Source organism: Solea solea, chromosome 15 (genome assembly GCF_958295425.1).
Source record: "Solea solea chromosome 15, fSolSol10.1, whole genome shotgun sequence".
Classification (NCBI taxonomy): Eukaryota; Metazoa; Chordata; class Actinopteri; order Pleuronectiformes; family Soleidae; genus Solea; species Solea solea.
In genome coordinates this window covers 11,528,202-11,548,064 of record NC_081148.1, presented here as the reverse complement: position 1 = coordinate 11,548,064, position 19,863 = coordinate 11,528,202, and the positions used below count along the sequence as shown (strand labels likewise).

Below are 19,863 nucleotides of genomic sequence, written 5' to 3'. Positions count from 1 at the left end.
GCATGTTTCTATGAATTAATGGTGAACACAAATTACACGGAGGCATAGTGACGTTACTTTCCTTGGACGTTTACACGTGAATAAACATGAACCGCAGAAGAGGAAAACAGTTAAAGCGGCAGCGCGTGCTGAAGCTGGTTAGTCCGATCAGATTAGGATGTTGTTCTTCTAGTGGCAATCAAGTATCGGGTAACACAATGCAGATGTTCAACCAAGAGCCACTCTCATATCTCCTATTACTCACGTTAATTATGCGACTCTGAAACTGATCTGGCCTAAATCTAATCTCAAAGAGGCAGTCAACCAATTTTACACATTATGTTCAGTTTACCAGTACACAGGGAATTCTGCCCTGCCATCACATTTTTATAAATCTCTACAGCTGATCATGGTTAAGTCTTCTAAAAGGCTGAACCATGAACTAGAGGTGGAGGAATGAAGAACAGTTAGAATTCAATGCTGCATCCTCAGAACTCCAACTTTGGACTGTTCACACATCATTTTAATGCATTGATTATACTCAGATGAAGTGGACCAAAGCGTGGACCTCTGTAGATGGGATGTGGTCTACGGGTGTATAAAGAAACTAGTATGTAGATAAGATGGAAGGCACAGAGTAGCATTTCGACGCATATTTGCATGGATTAATCTCAATTAGATGATTGTAACGGCTACATTTGATTTCTTCCCTGTGTGAATTTAGTAGTTAAACTATTTCATCATTTTCCCAGTAGATATGCAGTCTAAGGCTAATACTGAATGTTATGGAGATTTTGCAACTATTCTGCCAACAGTTTATTGTTTTTAATCACAAAGTGGGAGATATCTCTGGTGTCAGAAGCTCCTCATATCTTCCACTCAGAGTTAAAAGGCAAAGGCTGACATAAAGTTTCCAGAGCTTGAGCAATTCTAGACAAGGCAGCAGGATATCTGCTTTGACCTCGACCTGTTTATTTCAGTGAAAATTGCTTCACGCAGCCCTAAATAAAGGGTTTTTAGGAGGGATCACGCCAAAGAGTTTTCACTGTTATTTTAAATTGCCTATTAATATTTCTTTGCTAATCTAATTAAACTATTTAAAGATAGTCTAGTCTATACATGACCATTTTAACATGCCCAGATTGAATGGTACACACACCCATCCAAAACAATAACCTTAGTTTACTGTGTATACTCAATGGTAACTGAAATAATAATATAAATATGCAAAGAACAGTTCATAAACAGTTCTTTTACAATGTTACATCACGTACACTACACTTAACAGTGCATTCTCAGGGCCTACAGGGGTCACCAAGACCTCATATGCATAAGATATATTATCTCAATCCTAAGAGTGTTGTAACCTAATTAGAGAGCAATGTCAAAGCGAGTATTCCGTTGTGTCTCATGTGCGAGCAGATTGCTGTTGACAAAGCAAGTGGAGCACTTTTAAGGTCACCCAACCCCATGATTTAGACACACACACACAACTGCTGCAGCTTCATAATAAAGCTCAGGTCAAAAACACGACAGCACACAATTCAATCAGGACACAAGAGCAACTAGTACTAAAACAAGATGTAACATTCACTCAGGGGCAGACAATGAAAAGCAATATGTAGGGCAATTATAGTTCTAAAGGGAAATTATACACCGTTTGTCCCTGGTAACAAGGTCAACTTCTCAACCCTAACTGTATCAGACATCTCCAATTGGGCATGAAAAGACCTTTCTTCTTTCTTCATGGGAACATAATCTTTTGAAAGCAATCTTCAAATAAACCTCTGATCTCGGAGGCCGACAGAGTAAACGTCCACTTTCCTTAAATAACTGTCCTGCCTTGGCTTGACAAAATCATCATTTTAAAAGTGGATATGAAGATGATGAATATTTAACTTATTAGATTGTTCCCAAAGATGAAAAATCAAAGTCTGAACAATTGAGGTATCCATTAGTAATTAAAGTGACATTAGCTCCTCTCTTATTTTCTCAGGCCGCTGCTTGCTTGCCAGAGCCATTATTCAATCGTTTCGGATGCTGGGGGATAAAATGCCTTTAATATACTTATGCTCATTAATGTAAATCATATTTGGCTATGGATGTCCAATAATCAAAAAGAATATTTCAGCTTGTAATTCCCTGTCTGTATAAGTATTCCCATTAGGGGAAGAGGCCCATGCAAATGACAGGTCTTTGAGCTCATTGATTTTTTTTCCCACCATTTTTGCATTTTGGAAAGGCTGCTAATGTTGTCATGGACTGTTCATCAATCTATATTATCTGATTTAATATTATGACTATTCATGTGTCCTCATTTATGAAAGAAGTGATTCAATTAGGATCATACGGGCTGTAGGGAAATGGAAGCAATGTAATTTTAACTGATTATTGTGGTTGAATGAAAAACTGTAAAGAAGTTTGAAAAGTTTCTCATATTGAGCGAATCTATAATATGTTTCTCAGGCCGTCAATGAATAATGACTTTGCTTTCCCGCCCCCCACAATTCAAACATGTTACTGCATTTGTAAAGGTGGATCACGCAGACATGTCAACATCTGGGGTGGAGTGACCGGTGATAGAAGCAACTTTCAATGTCATATAATCTGTATTATTGAGCAAACTCTACTCTCCCTAAGGACGTTGGGATGGCTGTCAGAGTTGTGATGTCAGCTAGAAAAGTAATCAGTCAGCTTCTGTCCAGAGGCAGCTTTGAATCTGTCCCTGTCCCATGCTGCCTGTGGTCTGCTCATATGGCCTTGTAGTGACAAAGTGGCATCCTTGGCTGCCCAATGAGATACAGCTCTATTGCGAGTCCCATAATAAAATATATTAGTTTGCTGCATCTTAGTGGCATTACTTTGTCACTTGTGAGAAGAATTTATCAGGAAGGTTCCCATTTCTCTGCATCAAGAGCCCTTCCTCCTCCCTTAGTACAAACACAACTCTTTCTAAATGAAGGCAACATCGTCTGTAGATCATGAGCCATCTCGTGAAACATCTATATAATATGACAGCTTCCACGGCACAGGGACAATTGATGGCAGTCTACAGAATCTCTTTAGACCCGCAGACTGGCCAGCACTTCCCTGAAGTTCAAGATGGAGAATTCAACCCATCCGAGGAGAGGGGTTCAGTTTTGAGATCGACTCCACACACACACAAAAAAAAAAAAAAATCATTTTTTCCCCTCGCGATGTATAAAAAAAATAAGCAGCTTTCTGTCTGTGTGCTGTCTGGGTATGAGCAGAGGCGTTCTTGGAACACAACAGTGACCACAGGACCGTGAAGCTTTAGAGGAGTCTGCAAAAACACATGCAGCAGCTCGTCTCAGGCTAAGACGCCCGTCCGGTGGCTCTTTGTGACCTGCTTTGTCTTTATGTAAAAACCGATGCTCGCCAATGATGTGTTATGTAAAATTCCCAGAGGCTTGATTTAAATGGCTGGATATCCTCCTTGCTAGCTTAGTTATACTCCAGTGCATCGCCCCTGAGAGCACACGGACGCTGCATGAAAAGCAAATGTAAATGCAGCCTCAGCGTCTTAGATAACAAGAAATTATGTCATGGGGTTTTCTCTCTTATTGTATTATTATAATAATAAATAAAAAAGAGCGAACAACGGAGGACTTTCCTTACGCAGATGTTTCTTTTTATCCGTACAATCGCAGCATCCGGCGTTCGCTCGGACCCTCTTAAAGGACAGATTTAAGATGTGATTGAGCAGAGGTCCTGTGCCAGGGGCAAGAGTGGCAGCAAACCCACGTCTGCTCTCCTGTAAATATCACACCCTCAGAAATGTGGGAGGAAAAGAGGATTTGGAGGGGCCCGCGCAGGTTTGCAACAAGTCTCCTGGGCCACTCCTTTGAGAGCTCCACACATGACCAGGTGGCACCGACTTGTGTGTCATTGAGTCATGCGTAAGTCGAGAAGAATGCAACAATCTACAGTGCATCTGTTAAATCTGAGAACAAACCCAAAACCTGGCTTTGCAGAAGTCGTCATTAACATTCAGCGGAGCAGCCATTGTGCACAGACGAGGGCTGAACATTTACACACTCAGCTGTAAATTGTGCATTGAGATGTAGGTTGATAGTTGATATAATTACCTAATTAGACTTTTTCCTTGAATCAAAGGTTATTTGAAAGGTGAAATTTACAATTACAATTTAATAACAACAACAATAATAATAATAATAATAATAATAATAATAAAAATCATATAAAAAGATGCCAAGTATTCCCTGCAACACAATTTGAGTAGTATTTGTGTGTGATGAAGACAAGTAAAAGTTTGGCTGTATCACAGTTACATGTTAAAAACCTCCAGCAATGTTGTTTTTTTTTGTTTTTGCCACTTGACAAATGACTCATCAAATACACTCTATATCAGCTTATAGGTGTGCAATCTTAACAATATCTTTGCCATTTTTTCCTCACCATTAGACAGTCTTTTCCGACTCCAAACAGAAGTTTGTGTTGTTATGTGAAAAGCTCACTCTCCTGCACAGAAGCTATGTGAGTGTCTGATCTACTACTGCCATGTTTGGTAGATCTGTGTGTAAGGCAAATGTGATTAAAGGAGTTCAAACACCAAAGTCACCAATTAACATATGTGAGTTACTAATGGGGCAGCAGTCACTGAATGTCTTTATGGACATGGAGTGAGTGGTTTACAAAGAGACACAAACTTAATAGAAAGACCGTCTAAGGGTGAGATAAAGTAAACATATTCTTCAGATCAGGTACATTTAGCTTACCTAAACTATACTGGACTGCAACTAATGATTATTTTCATAATCTGTTGATTATTTCCTTGATTAATTTAGTACTTGTTTGGTCCATAAAATGTCAGAAAATGATGAAAAATGTTGATCTGTGTTTACTACGTTGATGTTTTCCAATGTCTTGTTTCGTCCACAAGCCAAAATGATTCAGTTTTCATTATTTATTTAATATATGGAGCAAAGACACCAGAAAATATTCACATTAAGAAGCAGAAATCATTGAAAAAACAACTAGACTGATTAATTGCTGATCAAAATAGCAATAGAGCTTCTGTCTACCTGCACCTTACTTGATCTAGTAAGGTCAGTTCTATACAAAACGCCATATGCATCTCATACACTTCAAAAACTGAACTATGACTTGTAAAAGCACCATGTATGATGCATATAAAGAGTTATTTATACATTACTTGAAGTTATCCCACAGCTGTGAGGCTATAAAGTCTCAAACATGCGCACACACACTAAACAGAGACAAGAATATTCCGTTTTCGGCAGCTCAACATTCCAAGAAATGCATTTCCAGAAAGCCAAAGCATGCTTTGAAAAGTGTTTTTCTTTTCCTTTTTTTTTTCTCCATTTTCAGAAATGTAATTAGGCTGTGAAAATTAAGAGCCTGAATTGAACTGAAAGAGCATAACATCCAATCTAATTAGATGGCTCTTTAATGAGTTGGTAATTAGCTACAGCATGGTGCACACAGGGTGCCATTGTGGCCTGAACTTGTGCAGGGACCCTGCTGACTGGAGCACCCTTTGTGTTAGATTGGTTCCCACTTGGGAAAAATTACTCTCTGGAATATGGTTATGCTTTAATTTATACCTTTACAAGACATCCCTTTGGATATGTACTAGGGGTCAGGCAGAGGTTTGGACTGCTCGTCGGGATTATTGTGCAAATTTGACGTATTATATACTGTGCAAAAAAAAAATACAAGTGAAAAGTTTTGTGGCTCCCAACATGTAGAGATTTAAATTTCAAATTCATTCCCACGAAGAGAGGAAATGTGAGTACAACATACGACATAAACCAAGGACAACAAAACAAGACAACAACATCGGGGTGACTGAGTGTAGTCAATAAACAAGCCTATATATTTGCTTGGTCAATCACACGAGATGCATTTGTGTGTGCATAAAAACCCCACACACACCAGACAATACATCACAAGCTATTGCGCGATCCGCCCTCAAACAAATACACAGTTTAGTTTCATCAGGCAGTCCCACAGCTGCATGTTGCCTTCTCGTTTGCCCAGCACCGCCCCTCATCTACTGAAGCCTGTCTACCTCTGACCCCCAGACCCTCACAGCGACTGCATTAATTTTCCTAACCAAAATCAATCGGCTGGAAGAATAAGAGAGGGAAGGGAGGGCCTTGTTATTAGACTGGGCAGGACACACCCTCTGACTGCCGAGTGTACGGCTGGTTTTTATGGGTAATAGTTTAACAGGGGGTGGCGGCTAGGGGACAAAGGGATTGCTCATTTCCTCTGACCCCCGTGATGAGTCATTCCAAATACACTGACACATGCCCTATTTAATATCATTAGAAAATTAGGCCTTAAGACAATTTTGGGGTTATTTGATGTGAATTTGTTCTTGGTTAATCACAAGGGGGAAGCATATGTGACCAATTTGGGATTTTTTTTTATAAACGAAGAAGGCGGTGGAGTGTTGACGTTTAAAAAGGGAAATAATTCATTCAGTCAAGGGCAAGCGAATGCATATGACTGCAAATTCCCAGCCATGTGGCCGTTTCATTTTTGTTTGTCTATTTATACGGCGGCCATCTGAACAGACTCGCAAACATTCCCCAAAATCGGATTAGGAAATTATGAGCCCTATGATTAACAGGCTGTGTCAGTCCAGAGCTTTGGCTTCCTATTTCCTAATGAACAGCAAGCACAGGATGATTTAATCATGCAGCAAATGTGCTTTATTACCTATTAATATGTTGAACAAAACATAAACACGGCAACAATATTGGCGACATGCTTAAAGATCGGAATTAACTGTCCACGGTGGGTTGAGTATAGAGTTATGAGAGTTAAATAGGGAAGGCAAGCACTGCACAGAGAGGTTGTGATGCCATTATTCTGACAGCAAGCGGGGGATCATCAGCCTAGAGAGGGGAGGTAGAGTGACGGAGTGTGTGCGTTAAAAAATGGCCTATGTGTTTAAAATGTGCTGCACAATACCTGCTAATTCTATTAAGTGCTTCTGTGGTGTGGCTGTGTGGTTATGGGTTGATGTAAATGGACAGCTGGTTGCCTAAACAATGCAATAGCATTAGAATAAGGTGATTGGATAACAGAGTGGAGTAGAAGGCCCAAGCCCGGCCACCTCACACCTTGCCAAGTCCATTACGTGTATTGGAGACGTCTCGATATCAGTCATGGTGAGCTGCCAGGCAAGAGAGAGCGAGGAGGCTGTTGTTTTGTTTAGCTCTCATCGTCATGATAGCTTCCACCTCCCGACATCCAGGTATAGGTAATGCAATCAAATGAGGACCTCACAAACAACAAGCCCTGTTCAATCCACTCTGAGACTTTTAGGTTATTTTTAGGGAACACTGGTAGTTAACCTGCTCAAGGACGAGCATGGGCTTCAGTTGCCACAAATCCATCTCTGTCTGCATCTCTGAAAAGCAAGGAATAAATGTACGGGATTGACATGCTGTATACGGTCAGGCAAAACTGTGTAAATGTGAGAAAACATTAAATATTCAAACTGTAATGGCATGTTGTAATTGTAAAATCACACACTACTCAGATCAACTTGACCTTTTCCATGTCCTATTGACAAATCAAGCTGACCAATGATGAGAATAACCGCTTACCAGTCATGTTACAGGGACTTAAAAGTCTGAATCCATTCTGTTCCACAGTTATAGTTATGCTGTTGAATAATGGGCAGAAGAGTGTTTATAAGGACATCTCGGTGTAGTTGATTTCATCATTTCATTTTGTCCCATTAGACGCTTCCTTTAAGCTTCAAGCTTCAACATTCATTATAATTAGGGCATTACTTTTTGGTGATGTCAGAGTGACCTTGACTTTTGACCACCCCTTTTCAGTCTTTTCAGTTTGACATTGAGTGAATTAGTCAATGTTTCTATCAATTTTGAAGACATCTACAACCTGAGATATCGCTTTGGGTTTTGTGAGTCCACAGTGATGACTCGATTGGACCAAAAATGTGACCAGCCACGAGAAAACCAGCAACAAGTCGGGTAAAGAAAGAAAAATCTATTTTTTTTAAAAAGAATATGCAAGTTGAAATTACAAAGAAGCCACCCCATGGTTCAAATCACAGTATTGGGGATCTTAAAACCATAATCTGTGTATCTGAATTTGGGGCTGTGGTGATACCACAGTAAATTAGCAAACTGAGTTTCGTTGGCAATCCAAGTGCTTTTGTTGTTTCAGCTGCTCGTCAAAGAGGAAACACAACGCTACTTCATATGCAGCCGCTTCTGCGTAGGCTAGTTACTGTTACTGCTACTTCATTGCTGCGTCACTGAATGAAGATGGACAAGGAAAAACGCATTGCAGGAAAGCTAAATCGTGGCTGATACAGCGCAAATCTTTGGCAGCTGGTCTGATGTGTCTCATCACCATAACGATACATCATTTGGTAATGACTTTTGTCTACCGTGACTTGAACCTGTAATCCTGTACAATCTGTAAAATGACAAGCATTTCAAAGTTTCAAAGCCCACGATGACACTACGTCTTCCACGTCTGTCACACATGAAAGAGAAGATCTCCAACCACCACTGGGCCAAGGACAACATTACACACATTACTCACAATAGTGAAATATTTGTACACATTTAAACGCTTTTCCTCCCTATGTCTGCAAACGACCCCAGCTTTATTCTTATGATGCTCCTCACACTTAGAGCGGGCTATTAAAAGCACTTGTGTGTGGAGTGTGTTCATTGGAGACGGGTGTCAAGAGGCTTCTTTTTAACTGATGTAATTACTCTGCAACACAGCGCTTACCACAGAAGCCGCAGGCTTTCTTCAAACCGGGAAGAAATTGCTTGGATTTAACGTAACGATTTCACCCACCAACCCCCCCCAATATTAACCAGCTGTGCGTGACACCAGGCTTGAGCGAGGAGATCAATTCCGCAGGAAAGTGTCGTCTCCTTCAGACAACCCGCTCAACCACGATGAGAGGTAGAATCAGAGAGCGGCACTTCCGCCGCTTGGGGAGATGTTTAGATTAGAGCGGCTGGTGGCTCACTGCAGGTGTCTCATCCCTGCTCTGTTTTACAGCCCCTCACCACCCCACCATCCCCTGCTCCCCCCCCCCCACCCCCCTCTCCTGTACATGATACCTGGCACCGGGCAAGGTGCTCCCAGAGGAGAGAGGAGATATATATATACACTTAGGTGGGAGAAAGGTCAGGCGGGCTGAATGTGGCAGGCAAACAGGAGGTGGGGGTCTGGGGGCACGGGGATGAATCACAGGAGAATTGGTGCATGGCAGTGAATGAATAACCCGCCATGGCTCCCCAAACCCCATTATTTCCCTCCTTCTCCAGTGGGGCCTGAAATTCATGTCTGCGCATGCTGGCAGTTCATTAGGGGGAGGATGTCATTCCTCTTCTGGCTGCAGCAGGACAGGCCAGGCCAGGCAGGCCCCAGGAGGACCTGGCCCTGTTTAATTCCACATCAACCGCTCCACTGAGGGCCTTAATCTCTGCTTGTGTGATCAATACTATATCAGTGTAAATTAAAATGACAATTTTAAAGTAATTAAGCCTGTTAATACTCGATTCAAACGTCATTAGTTGCCCGAGGAGAGGCTGGCTGAGTGCGTGTGTAGGCTACTGTATGTTTAAGGGGGGAATTTAGCCTTTTTTTTTTTGGTTGTTAAAGGAGGAGGAGGCTAAATCACAAGCCATGTCCACAGTGACAGGTAAAAAAACGCTTTAACTGGCACGGCCTGACGTTGCCGCCGCAGCCACCAAAAGGAGGGCTTAACAAAAGCAGATTAACTCTCCACCCATGCCAGCCCAGGGATCTCTCCAATTTCAGGAGGATAACCCAATTGCTGAAATCTGATTTGTACAAGCAAACCTAATTAGGGCCATATTAGATGAGAAGTGGCAGGGAGAGAACGCTTGCCGAGGTAGGCAGGAAAAATAGAGCGGGTGGAAGGGCTGGGAGAGGGTGGTGGGCAAAAAGAAACGTTACACAATAAAAATGCACTTAACTATAGAATGAAGCCCAGCAGTAATTGTGTGATTTGATTATTTTTGTCTCCCTCCTAACTGGACTTTTGAAAGCCTATTTAGAGTCACTGTTAGAGAGAAATGAATGAGGCCCAACGTTAACCTTGTCCCTTTGTGTTTGTGTGTGTGTTTGTGTGTGTGCGTCTTGGCTCATGTGAAGCGAGGTGATGTGTAAGTGAAAAGGAAATGAAATGATCACATTGTTGGTTGTTATTATGACACGCTCACAGCCCATAGCCGAGGACCCTCTGTTCCTCTTAGACCAAATTCACCAATTACACCCGGTCACACCGATTGGGGGCCACGCGGGGGCCTGACAACCACAATCTCTACCTCCTCCATCTATAGCTTCCATGTTCCCCTCACGTAACAAATACCAATAGCTCACACTTAGCAGCTAAATGTGTCGTAAAAACATACGAGGAACTGTAGCGACTGAAAAGAAGACACCGGCGCCACGGCGCGGGAAAACTGTGATGTCGTTGTCACTGTTGTTGAACCACCTCAGTGACAGCTGGAGGAAATCGCTGGGAGCTGTAGTTATTTTGCAGCTCGGCAGCAAATGTCCCACAGCGGTGTGAAAGCTTCAGATGAATTTTAAGAATTATCTGAATGCTACTCGTTATTAACGCTTACCGTATTTATCGCACATCATCGGCATTTGGGGCGTAGGTGTGGAGAACCATTCATTAAAAATCAACATTCTGGGATACCTAAAAACTTTCAAATAAGTTCTTTTTTTTCCTCTGAGCCGTTACATCTTGCTGACTTTATCACACCGGCTGCAACATTGAGCCACATCCTCACCCCAGTGATGTAGCTGTATGAATTATTAAATACATGCCAATAGTGGAGAGACAGAAAGCATCCCTGCTGAAAAACAAGGGCAGCCAGTGGGTATTTAATTAGCGGGGTGGGTGCTCCTATGCATGCCTGATCATGCAGGGTAAAGGACACCCAGGGGCCTTTCAGGGCGCCGGAGAAAAGCTTGGCATCGTATTGGTTTGCATCCAACCTGTCCGATCCATCAAGCTGTCGGAAGCCTGGTGTTTGCAGAGCCAGCCCTTATTAATTATCAGCCCATTTGGAGAGGAAGGGGTGTTAAGGGTGGAGTGTGGGCAGAAGGTGGTAAGTTCCCTTTGATCAATGGAATCTATCGCTCTGAGCGATCTCCACTGTGGCTGATTAAGGTCAATTTGTCCTGGCACACTGAGTGTTTCCACCAGTAAAGGAAGAGGCGTGGATGCTCCTGGGGATGGAGATGTGGGAGGGGAGTGTGTTCGCTGCAGACAGCTGATCCACATCGAGTCGTGTTATTGGCAAGCGCTACTGATAGCATTGGCAATTGGTTTTCCGCCCAGAGGGTTAAACACATGTTGCTAAATAGGAGAGTGAAAACACTGACTGCGAGTCCTTCCTTCGCAGTGTAATAGACAGTCAGTCAAACAAATTGCTGTTGCATGTTTAAATGCCGGCCACACTTTCAATTTAAATCTCCCAGCTCTCTACAGACTTCTAATAATCAAGAAGTCAGTAAATCTAGCGGGCATGTAGAGAATTCAGAACAGTGCATGTGTCTCTCTCCCGCATTACAATGCTGAGGTGCCCTTGAGCAACTTCCAATCATGTTCTGTCCAGTGTTAGTTCGTTAGTGGAGTGTTCTGGGACGATTTCTTTTTGTATAAAAAGATTGATGCTCAGAAAATAATTAACAGATTTGAAAAACAAATTTGTCAACAATTAATTTGGTGAAATATTGTGCAGTAGAAGTAGAAGTATTTTCTTCTTTTTGTCCAATATTCACTTGCTGATTAGTTTAATTCGATGAAAGAGTTACAGTTTTACAATGTGCAAAAATACTTTTTATTATTTACCAATACTTCATAATTAATGGGACAATGGGTCTTTATTGAGCTGTAGAAAGGACAAAGGCATTTAAATCCAGACTGTGAGGAATCCCACCCACTGAATATCGTTAATATTTAAATAGGGCTGCAATGATTTATTGATTATAATCAATAACTAATCGATTACTTAATGAATCACCAACTGTTTTGGTGTTGAGTGTTGTGCAATTGAAAGCTCTCTGATTTTCTCACTTCTTAAATGTGATTTGTTTCATTTATTTGCTATACAAAACAACACATTTAAGAGCGTATCATTTTGAGGTTTAATTTTTTAATTTTTTAATTTTTTTGACATTTTACGAACTAAACAACTAACGGTTTAATCCGGTATTAACAGAACAATGGATTACGACGATAATTGTTAGGTGCAGCTTTAGAATTAAAGTAGAGGTTAAAGTGGTTTGCCTTGTTTGCTGAACTTTCTAGCAAATAGACACAACATGTCCATCATTTTTTAAAGCTTTTACAGATTTACCAGCGTTACAGTCGTTGGAATTAGCTCCACCATGGCCAAATGCTGCTTATACCTTAATTCATTATTAAGCATGACCCAATTATACAATATACAACTGTCTAATTGTCTAATAAAAAGAGTCTATTCAGGTCACACTGCATTACTATATGTTGTTTTGTTGTTGCACCCTGATATAAATTTGCAATCAAAATTTTTATTTATGGCTGGGTATTTTTCAAGATCTAAATTCTTTAATTTATCACAATAACATGACATAAAAAGGACATGACTGCAGTGTTTAAAGAACACATTTTTGTTTAAGTGTATGACGCATGTTGCTGTGCAGATTTCCTGTAAAGTTAAGTGGCTGGAATGGGATGAGTGGGGGTCTTTTCTTTTCTTTTTTTTTTTCTCCTTGGAGAGAGTGGGCCTGAGAAGGCTGTGAGGCTTCTCAATAGACAGAAGATTATGGAAATCAAAGCTGAGAGATTAGCTAATGGGAATATAATGGCTACTGACTGCCCAGGGTCGCCCGGGCCATGCAAATGAAGAGGCTATAGCCGCTGGTGGAGGAAGAATCGATTATGTACGGACAAAGCACTGGCTAGTGATAGTGTTATACGTCTAACGCTGCTGCACAGACATGTATGTATGAACACAGGAAGAAAGAGAAAGCGAGAGCCGGGGAGAGAGAGAGAGAGAGAGAGGGCCTGATGCCAGCAGACGGGAGTAAGCTTTCAGCGGGAAGACCTGACTCAAGTGGGGAACCAGAGATAGAGCCAGCTCCAGCCCCGCTGCCTCTCACTGATGTCAACAGGCAGCATGTGATTCTCCCAGACGCCTGGCACTCATCCCCACTGACACAGCAACGAGATGCAGATACTGGCCCATGCAGCCACACTCTGCACGCTCCATCAAATATCTATTCATCACGCCTTGCAAAATAAAAAGAAAAAAAAAAAAAAAAAACCCCAGAACAAACGTCCTTGTGCACAATCAATAGTGCTGTGACCAGGATGGCCAAGTATTACAGCAGCATTTAGAAACACTAAGTAGGGTTATTTTCCTACAGACTACGGACAATCTGGCATCTGCCATTTAGGATGTGCAGATATTAACCTTCCGCCCATGTATGAGGTAGAGTGGGTGTCGTAAAAATGCAATTGACTGGGACACGTGGCGGCTTTCATCATCAAGCTAAATGGAACACGTCCTCTCTTATATATCAGAATACCAATTTTGAGCGTGTCAGAAAAATTTCAATTCCAGGTGGGAGCGGCGGGACTCTGACTCCCAGTGCCTGGCCTCTCCCCTCTCATTTTCATTCCTGCCCGAGCAGCCCGGCCATTCATCAGGACCCGGGCAGAGGACACCTCCCGCCTGCTCACAAATGCACAGAGCAGGCAATAAAATTAACCTTGTGGCAATTGTTTTCCCACCCGTTTGATGGCCTGGTGTCAGCTCATCTGTTACCGCGAGGAGGAATAAAAAAGTCAAGCTCAGATGTGCAAAAAATTATGACTCGGGATGGGAAGGGAGAGGGGGGAGGCGTACCTGAATAGAACAGAGCTAATGTCAGATTATGAAGTCAAAACCCGATCAATCAGTGTTAGAGAGAGGCTGAAAAGACGGTTGCTTGTTGATTTGTGTCTGTAGACAATAAAGAGGCTGTTCAGCGGGGATTATGAAGACTCCTCAGCAACAAGATGGTGAGATATTTATTTTTTTTTACAGTTCAGCTATAGCCACCATCCCTGACCTGGCCCTTTCACTGGGCGGGGAGGGACAAGACGGAGGAGAGAGGAGGATAAGAGGTGGAGGGGGGGGATAAAAATCCTTCAGAGGGTGTTTATTTGCTCTCAACACCTCCTAAGCGATCAATATTTTTAATTTGGGTCCGAGTTATTATTTTTCACATCACTGCGCCGGGGAGCAGAGTAAAGTGGCTCATATTTTAACACTAAAAAGATCGATATGACAGGCTCACCTTCACTCTGCCCCCTCGGTGGCTGGGGGCCGCACATCATAATGGACGGTGGCGAGGTACACCCAGCCCGCCTCATGCTGGAATCACATCATTATCTGTGGACCCCCACCCCCCCCTCCAACCCCACATACACTCACCCCACCCTGCACAACAGGACAACAGCACTTCCACCTCTAACACAACTGATTTACTTCCCTTGGCTACATCCCATCACCACACACACACACACACACACAAACACATGTACAGAGTTAAACACTTTATCAGAGCTCTGTTTATGGGGAGATTGTGGGAGTGTGTGTGTGTGTGTGTGTGTGGGGGGGGGGGGGGAGAGCAGTGATGATCCAGGAGGGCACAAGGCTCGCACACTACAGATCTGACTCCTCGTAATAAATGCATCAATTCATCCACCTCTTTACACAATCCATTAATTATAACTTCATTTTCGGTCAAAACATTTTCAAACATAAGGGAGGCCCACTCTCTTTGGCCCATAACTCATGTCTGATGGCAGTTTCATTGATTGTCGCTCAACACATGTTCAGAGCGTGTGTGTGTTAATGCTTGGTTTTTCTCCCCCCCCTGTGTGCATGCATCCATGGGTGTTTGTTAAGCTTTGTCCCTCTGTGTGTGTGTGTGTGTGTGTGTGTGTGTGTGTGTGTGTGTGTGTGCGCGCGCTTATGTCTGCCCTGTGAGTATGAGTGATGGCCAAAGAGAGTTATGGCTGGGCGATATTACCGAGCTGACATCTACTCCATTCAAGTGGCCTCAGTCCGTGCCGTACTTCTCACCATATTGAAATAAGAGCTCTCTTAGATTTAGTTTGCAATATTTTAACCTGCTTTATATGCCCACTGCAGTCTTTTTAAACACAAAGCAGAGAGGTGGTAGAGAGAAGACATGAGGGAGGAGGAGGAGGAAGGCTGCTCCTGCTAGTTAACCTCTGCGTGTGAAATCAACAGACTGTACACAGAGACCCCTCCTTTGTGACCCCACTTTCTCCGTAAAGTATATAATATCTTCATGCAACGTGATTTTGTTTCGTCATTAAAAAAAAAAAAAGAAGAAGGTAGAACTGGGGTCAAAACAGGCAGGAAAAAAAAGGGGGCGATAAATGCGGGTGACACCCATTTCTGGGTGACACAGTAAACACACTTGTGCCGAGGCCCTGTCAGCACAGAGGGACACTAAGTGTTCATAAATTCTTGGCCAAGCAGAGTGGTACTGATGATTGCATTACAGCACGCTGCCTCTGGATAGAGTGAGGCTGAGCTGCTGGCAGAATCTGACAGGACTGCTCGACTGACCACAGATCAGGAGGCAGTTTGGGCAAAAAAAGGCAGAAGACGGGGGACTTAAGATGATGATGTTGTTCATTTTTAGTTGAAAGCCTCAAAATAAAAATAAAAGAGACGAGATTCGGGCTTACACACATGTGGCTACTGGGAGAGAAAGGTCAAACCATATGTCACTTTACATATTTTCTCTCTAGTATTTGTTAAAGTTGAATTTGCTCCAACATGGTTCCTGCTCGACAAGGAAACGTCTTTTTGAGACTCACGTAAGTAGTTGAACACATCATTCAGACTACAGCGATATTCTCAAAATAAATCATTGTTTAGTTCAGAATTCTCAAAAAACAATGTGTTTGTATGTTAAACAAGTCAAGAATTACAAACACCACAATGTGTTTTTAGCTTCCACGTTACACGTACTTATTTATTCTACTAATATTGTGTATTTTAGTAAAATGTTACCCCATAAACTTTATTCTTTTATACTTCTTGGCTTTTTTTTAAGGGGCTGGATTTCTTCATTTTTGCATAATAATTAAAGGCATCCGGCCTTTAATTATTAGATATTAAACACCAGCTTGTTTACGTTACAGTTATCTCACATGTAACCCAAATGTAATACTCTATTCCAAATAATGTGACATAATATGCAAAAACACGGACATTCTTATGAAGTCTGATCATTGTAGTTTCTATTCTAACAAAAGACTCCATTAAAATTAAATGAACAATAAAACACGCACAACCCTGGAGGAAAGCCTACTTGGAGCTGTGAGTGCGAATCGAACCAATAATTAGACAGGACAGAGTGTTGAGACAGTAAAGCATGGTCTTCTATTTGTGCAACAGCATAAACGTCCATTCATATACATGCACACACACACACACACACACACAAGAGCGAGGTCACGGTTTAAAAAGGAGACACCGATGTCCTGTCAAGCCACAGAGCCTGATTTATCCTCCGTGGCTGCTCTCGTTCCTGTCCTGCAGACCACTGACATGAGGGATGCCTTTAATTTCCCATTAAAATGCCCTGGAACAACTGAGGGCCGAGGAGGCAGCGTGTGCCGCTGTGCGTCACTGTCTGTGTATGTGCATTGCTTGATTAGACTAGTGTGTGGCAGGTGTGGTGTTTGCGCATGAAGGTTTGCAGGCGGGTTTTTTTGAACCCACACAGACAGCAGAGTATAGTGTGTGTGTGTGTGTGTGTGGAAGTGGTAACACTATAGCACATCATTGCAGATAACAGAGGCTGCAGTGCAAGGGCCAGGCCCACGATAAATATTAATGCCCAAGAACAAGTGGATTGGGAGTTGAGTTATCAGGGCGGTCCTTCCTAATTGACATTTTACCTGCTGTATACCTTAACAGGGCTGTAAAACACCAGGCCTCGTGCAGCCATAGGGGGGGACGTGTCACTCAAGCTCCAAGTTCCACCGCCACAGCCGCCTTCCTCTGGCAGGAGAGGACGAGCTCCTCTCATTGTTCGGATTCAGCGGCGAGGTGCTACATGTAGCATTTCGACATCAAGAAATGATCAGTGTATAATTCGGAGAATTTAAGACACGGTAAACAAAGCGTCTGTACATGGCATTTAAGAAAAATACAAAGGTTAACTTTCTGATTTTCTTTCAGTTTTTCCAAAGGGAGTTTGATGCAGTATTTGAAAACGAACATGAAGTATAAATAGATGAGTAGACTAGATTTAAAGTGATTAAATCAGATTGATCAATGAATCAGGCCATTTTTGAATAATCATCATTGGCTGATTTTTACCTAATAAACTGGTTGATAATTCCTTGTTTATGCAATTTACTACATTCCTGTTCTCATAAACTTTAGAAATGCTAGTATTTCATCCAAAAGTCTATAAACTATACTGATTTTAATGTATAAGCAGATGCAAAATGTAGATTGGAGTGTTGTTTTTAATCCAATGTATCAAAGATTTTAGGTATAATTTGTATCAGTGAACTGTTATATTACATGAAATAATTCAGCTGAAGGAAAAGCATCAAATACACCGTCATATGTCACCATCGGTTGGCCTGACTTTAAAATACGTGTCTGCATGTGAAAAACACAGTCCACTTGTTGCATAGATACTTTTGGTTTATTATTATTCCACATTTCCTCAAATTAAATTTTTTTTCTAGACTTACTTAATGATTTATGTCATTGTCGATAAAATAAGGACTATTTCTTCAATTTACCACAGGTATATAAAAAAAACTGTCACCATTTACCAGATTCTGATTTTATCTAATCCCCATTGCATTAAAATGCGCCGTCCTAGAAGACAAAAGAACACTAAATCACTTAAAACAGATGCTAATTTGTTTTCGTCAATCTTCTAAGTGATTGATCCTTGACGAGGGTTTGGATGAGGACGCCGTCCCCTTGTCGGCAACTGAGCCTGTGCACGCTGAGCGTGTCCGATTGATTCATTCTCCTGTTTTAATCACAGGTTGTCAAAAGACGGAGAAGAGTCTTTCATGACAGGACGTCACGCGTTCATTTATCAGTCACATTCCTCTCGCTCACTGACACAGTAATGCAGTTCAAACACGCTCTCACACCGGACAGGCATGTAAACAATCCAACGGGCCTTTTACCACGCACACGCGACATCACTACACTCCTCTAAAATATTAGTTTGTCGACTTCCAAAGAAACTACACACACAAAAGTGTTTAAAGAAACACAACACACTGATCCAAAGTGGAAGCTCTGGACCCAGAAAAGTGTTCCCACTTCCATTATCTGAAAATTGACAGACGGGGGCAGACAACAAACAATTATCCCCGAAGCGCAAGGGGGGCAGGAAAGAAATCGAAGACTGAGAAAACAAATACGGGTGATGTCATCAAAGCTAAATGGCAAGCCCTGTGTGAGGAAAAACTGGAGAGTCTATTCATATTTACTGTTGCCAGGATTTCAATATCAACATCATAGAACGCACATCAGATGTTTCTCTTTCCACTGACTGGTTCACAACGAGAAGCACAAAACTGCCTTCGTCTCCGTTTGGTGGAAATGAGAAGACGAGGAAAAAGGTTAATCTATAGACAAACAGCATTAAATAAACAGCTCATAATGCTGGGATATTAGCGGCGCTTGTACGGAATGACAGATAATTATATTTTCTAAAGGCCAATGTTTGTAATATTTTTTTGAAAAGAGCAAATGTGACTCAGTGGGTGCTGTGATTTATGAGTGTTGGAGAGGCGGCGCAGTGGAGCGTGATGAGAAGCCCGAAATACATGGGAATGAGGAGAATCATGAGAAAGCCAACTCAAGCGATCATAGAATAAAAGTGGTGACTGTGGTCACTTTGTTGTGCGGTGGTCCTGTTTTTCAACATAATCACCTGAGAGTGCAGAAGTAATCATCTGACACGCAGTCTGTCAGCTGAGCACCAGATATTAAACCACAGCCAAAGCCACATTTCTTCACAATGAACTGGGTCTCAGTCCAGCTTTTGAGTATTTGGCTCCACCAAAAGGCCACATTCAACAAAGCTGATGAGGTGTGGGACGAGTGAATGGATCAGCAGTGTCAAACATTGTACCACGCTTAGGCTACATAGGATCGCATGATTTTAAAATACTTTAAATCATGACAAATACTTATAATTATTATTATTACTATTATTATAATAGCCGGAACGTGTTTTAACATGTACATATACAGTTGCATATATGCACATGTATATCTACAAATATTACTTTCATTAAAATGTACTAAAAATAAACAACCGATGAAGGACATCATGACTGCAAACAAATTTTGATCATGATTTATCAAAAACCTTGACTTTTTGGCCTGAACTCCAACAACTGATTTATTTCCCAGTGTCTGCTGCCACCCTGTGTCCATCAGTTGTTATTACAGCCTGAGAGAAAAGTGCACCAGGCACCGTAATGATATCATTCACTTACATTTCCTCAGACAACGCCTCAAGGATTCATTCTGGAACCCTTTTAAAAACAATTAATGTGCTTTAAGACGGCCGCTAACGTACAAGAGGGCACTTACTGTGAAATGCTCCTGGGATTTGTAGTTCTCATCGAGGTAGATACGAGCTCTGCTGTACTCCTTCATTGCATCGCTGGACAAAAGCTCCCTGATGGACAGAAAACACACAGTCACACTCACAAAGTAGGTATTAACGTCTTTTTATCTTGTAATTATGTTGCAA

At 41.8% G+C, this 19,863-nt stretch overlaps 1 protein-coding gene across 2 annotated transcripts in view; it reads right to left on the bottom strand.

The window, feature by feature from the left end:
• LOC131474031 (inositol polyphosphate-5-phosphatase A) overlaps positions 1 to 19,863 on the bottom strand; it is a 133,095-nt gene that overhangs the window by 66,614 nt on the left and 46,618 nt on the right. For both annotated transcript variants that reach the window (XM_058651749.1, XM_058651748.1), the window contains exon 4: positions 19,701 to 19,788. In XM_058651749.1, coding sequence (XP_058507732.1) covers positions 19,701 to 19,788 — 88 coding nt within the window. The remainder of the gene's footprint in view (positions 1 to 19,700; positions 19,789 to 19,863) is intronic.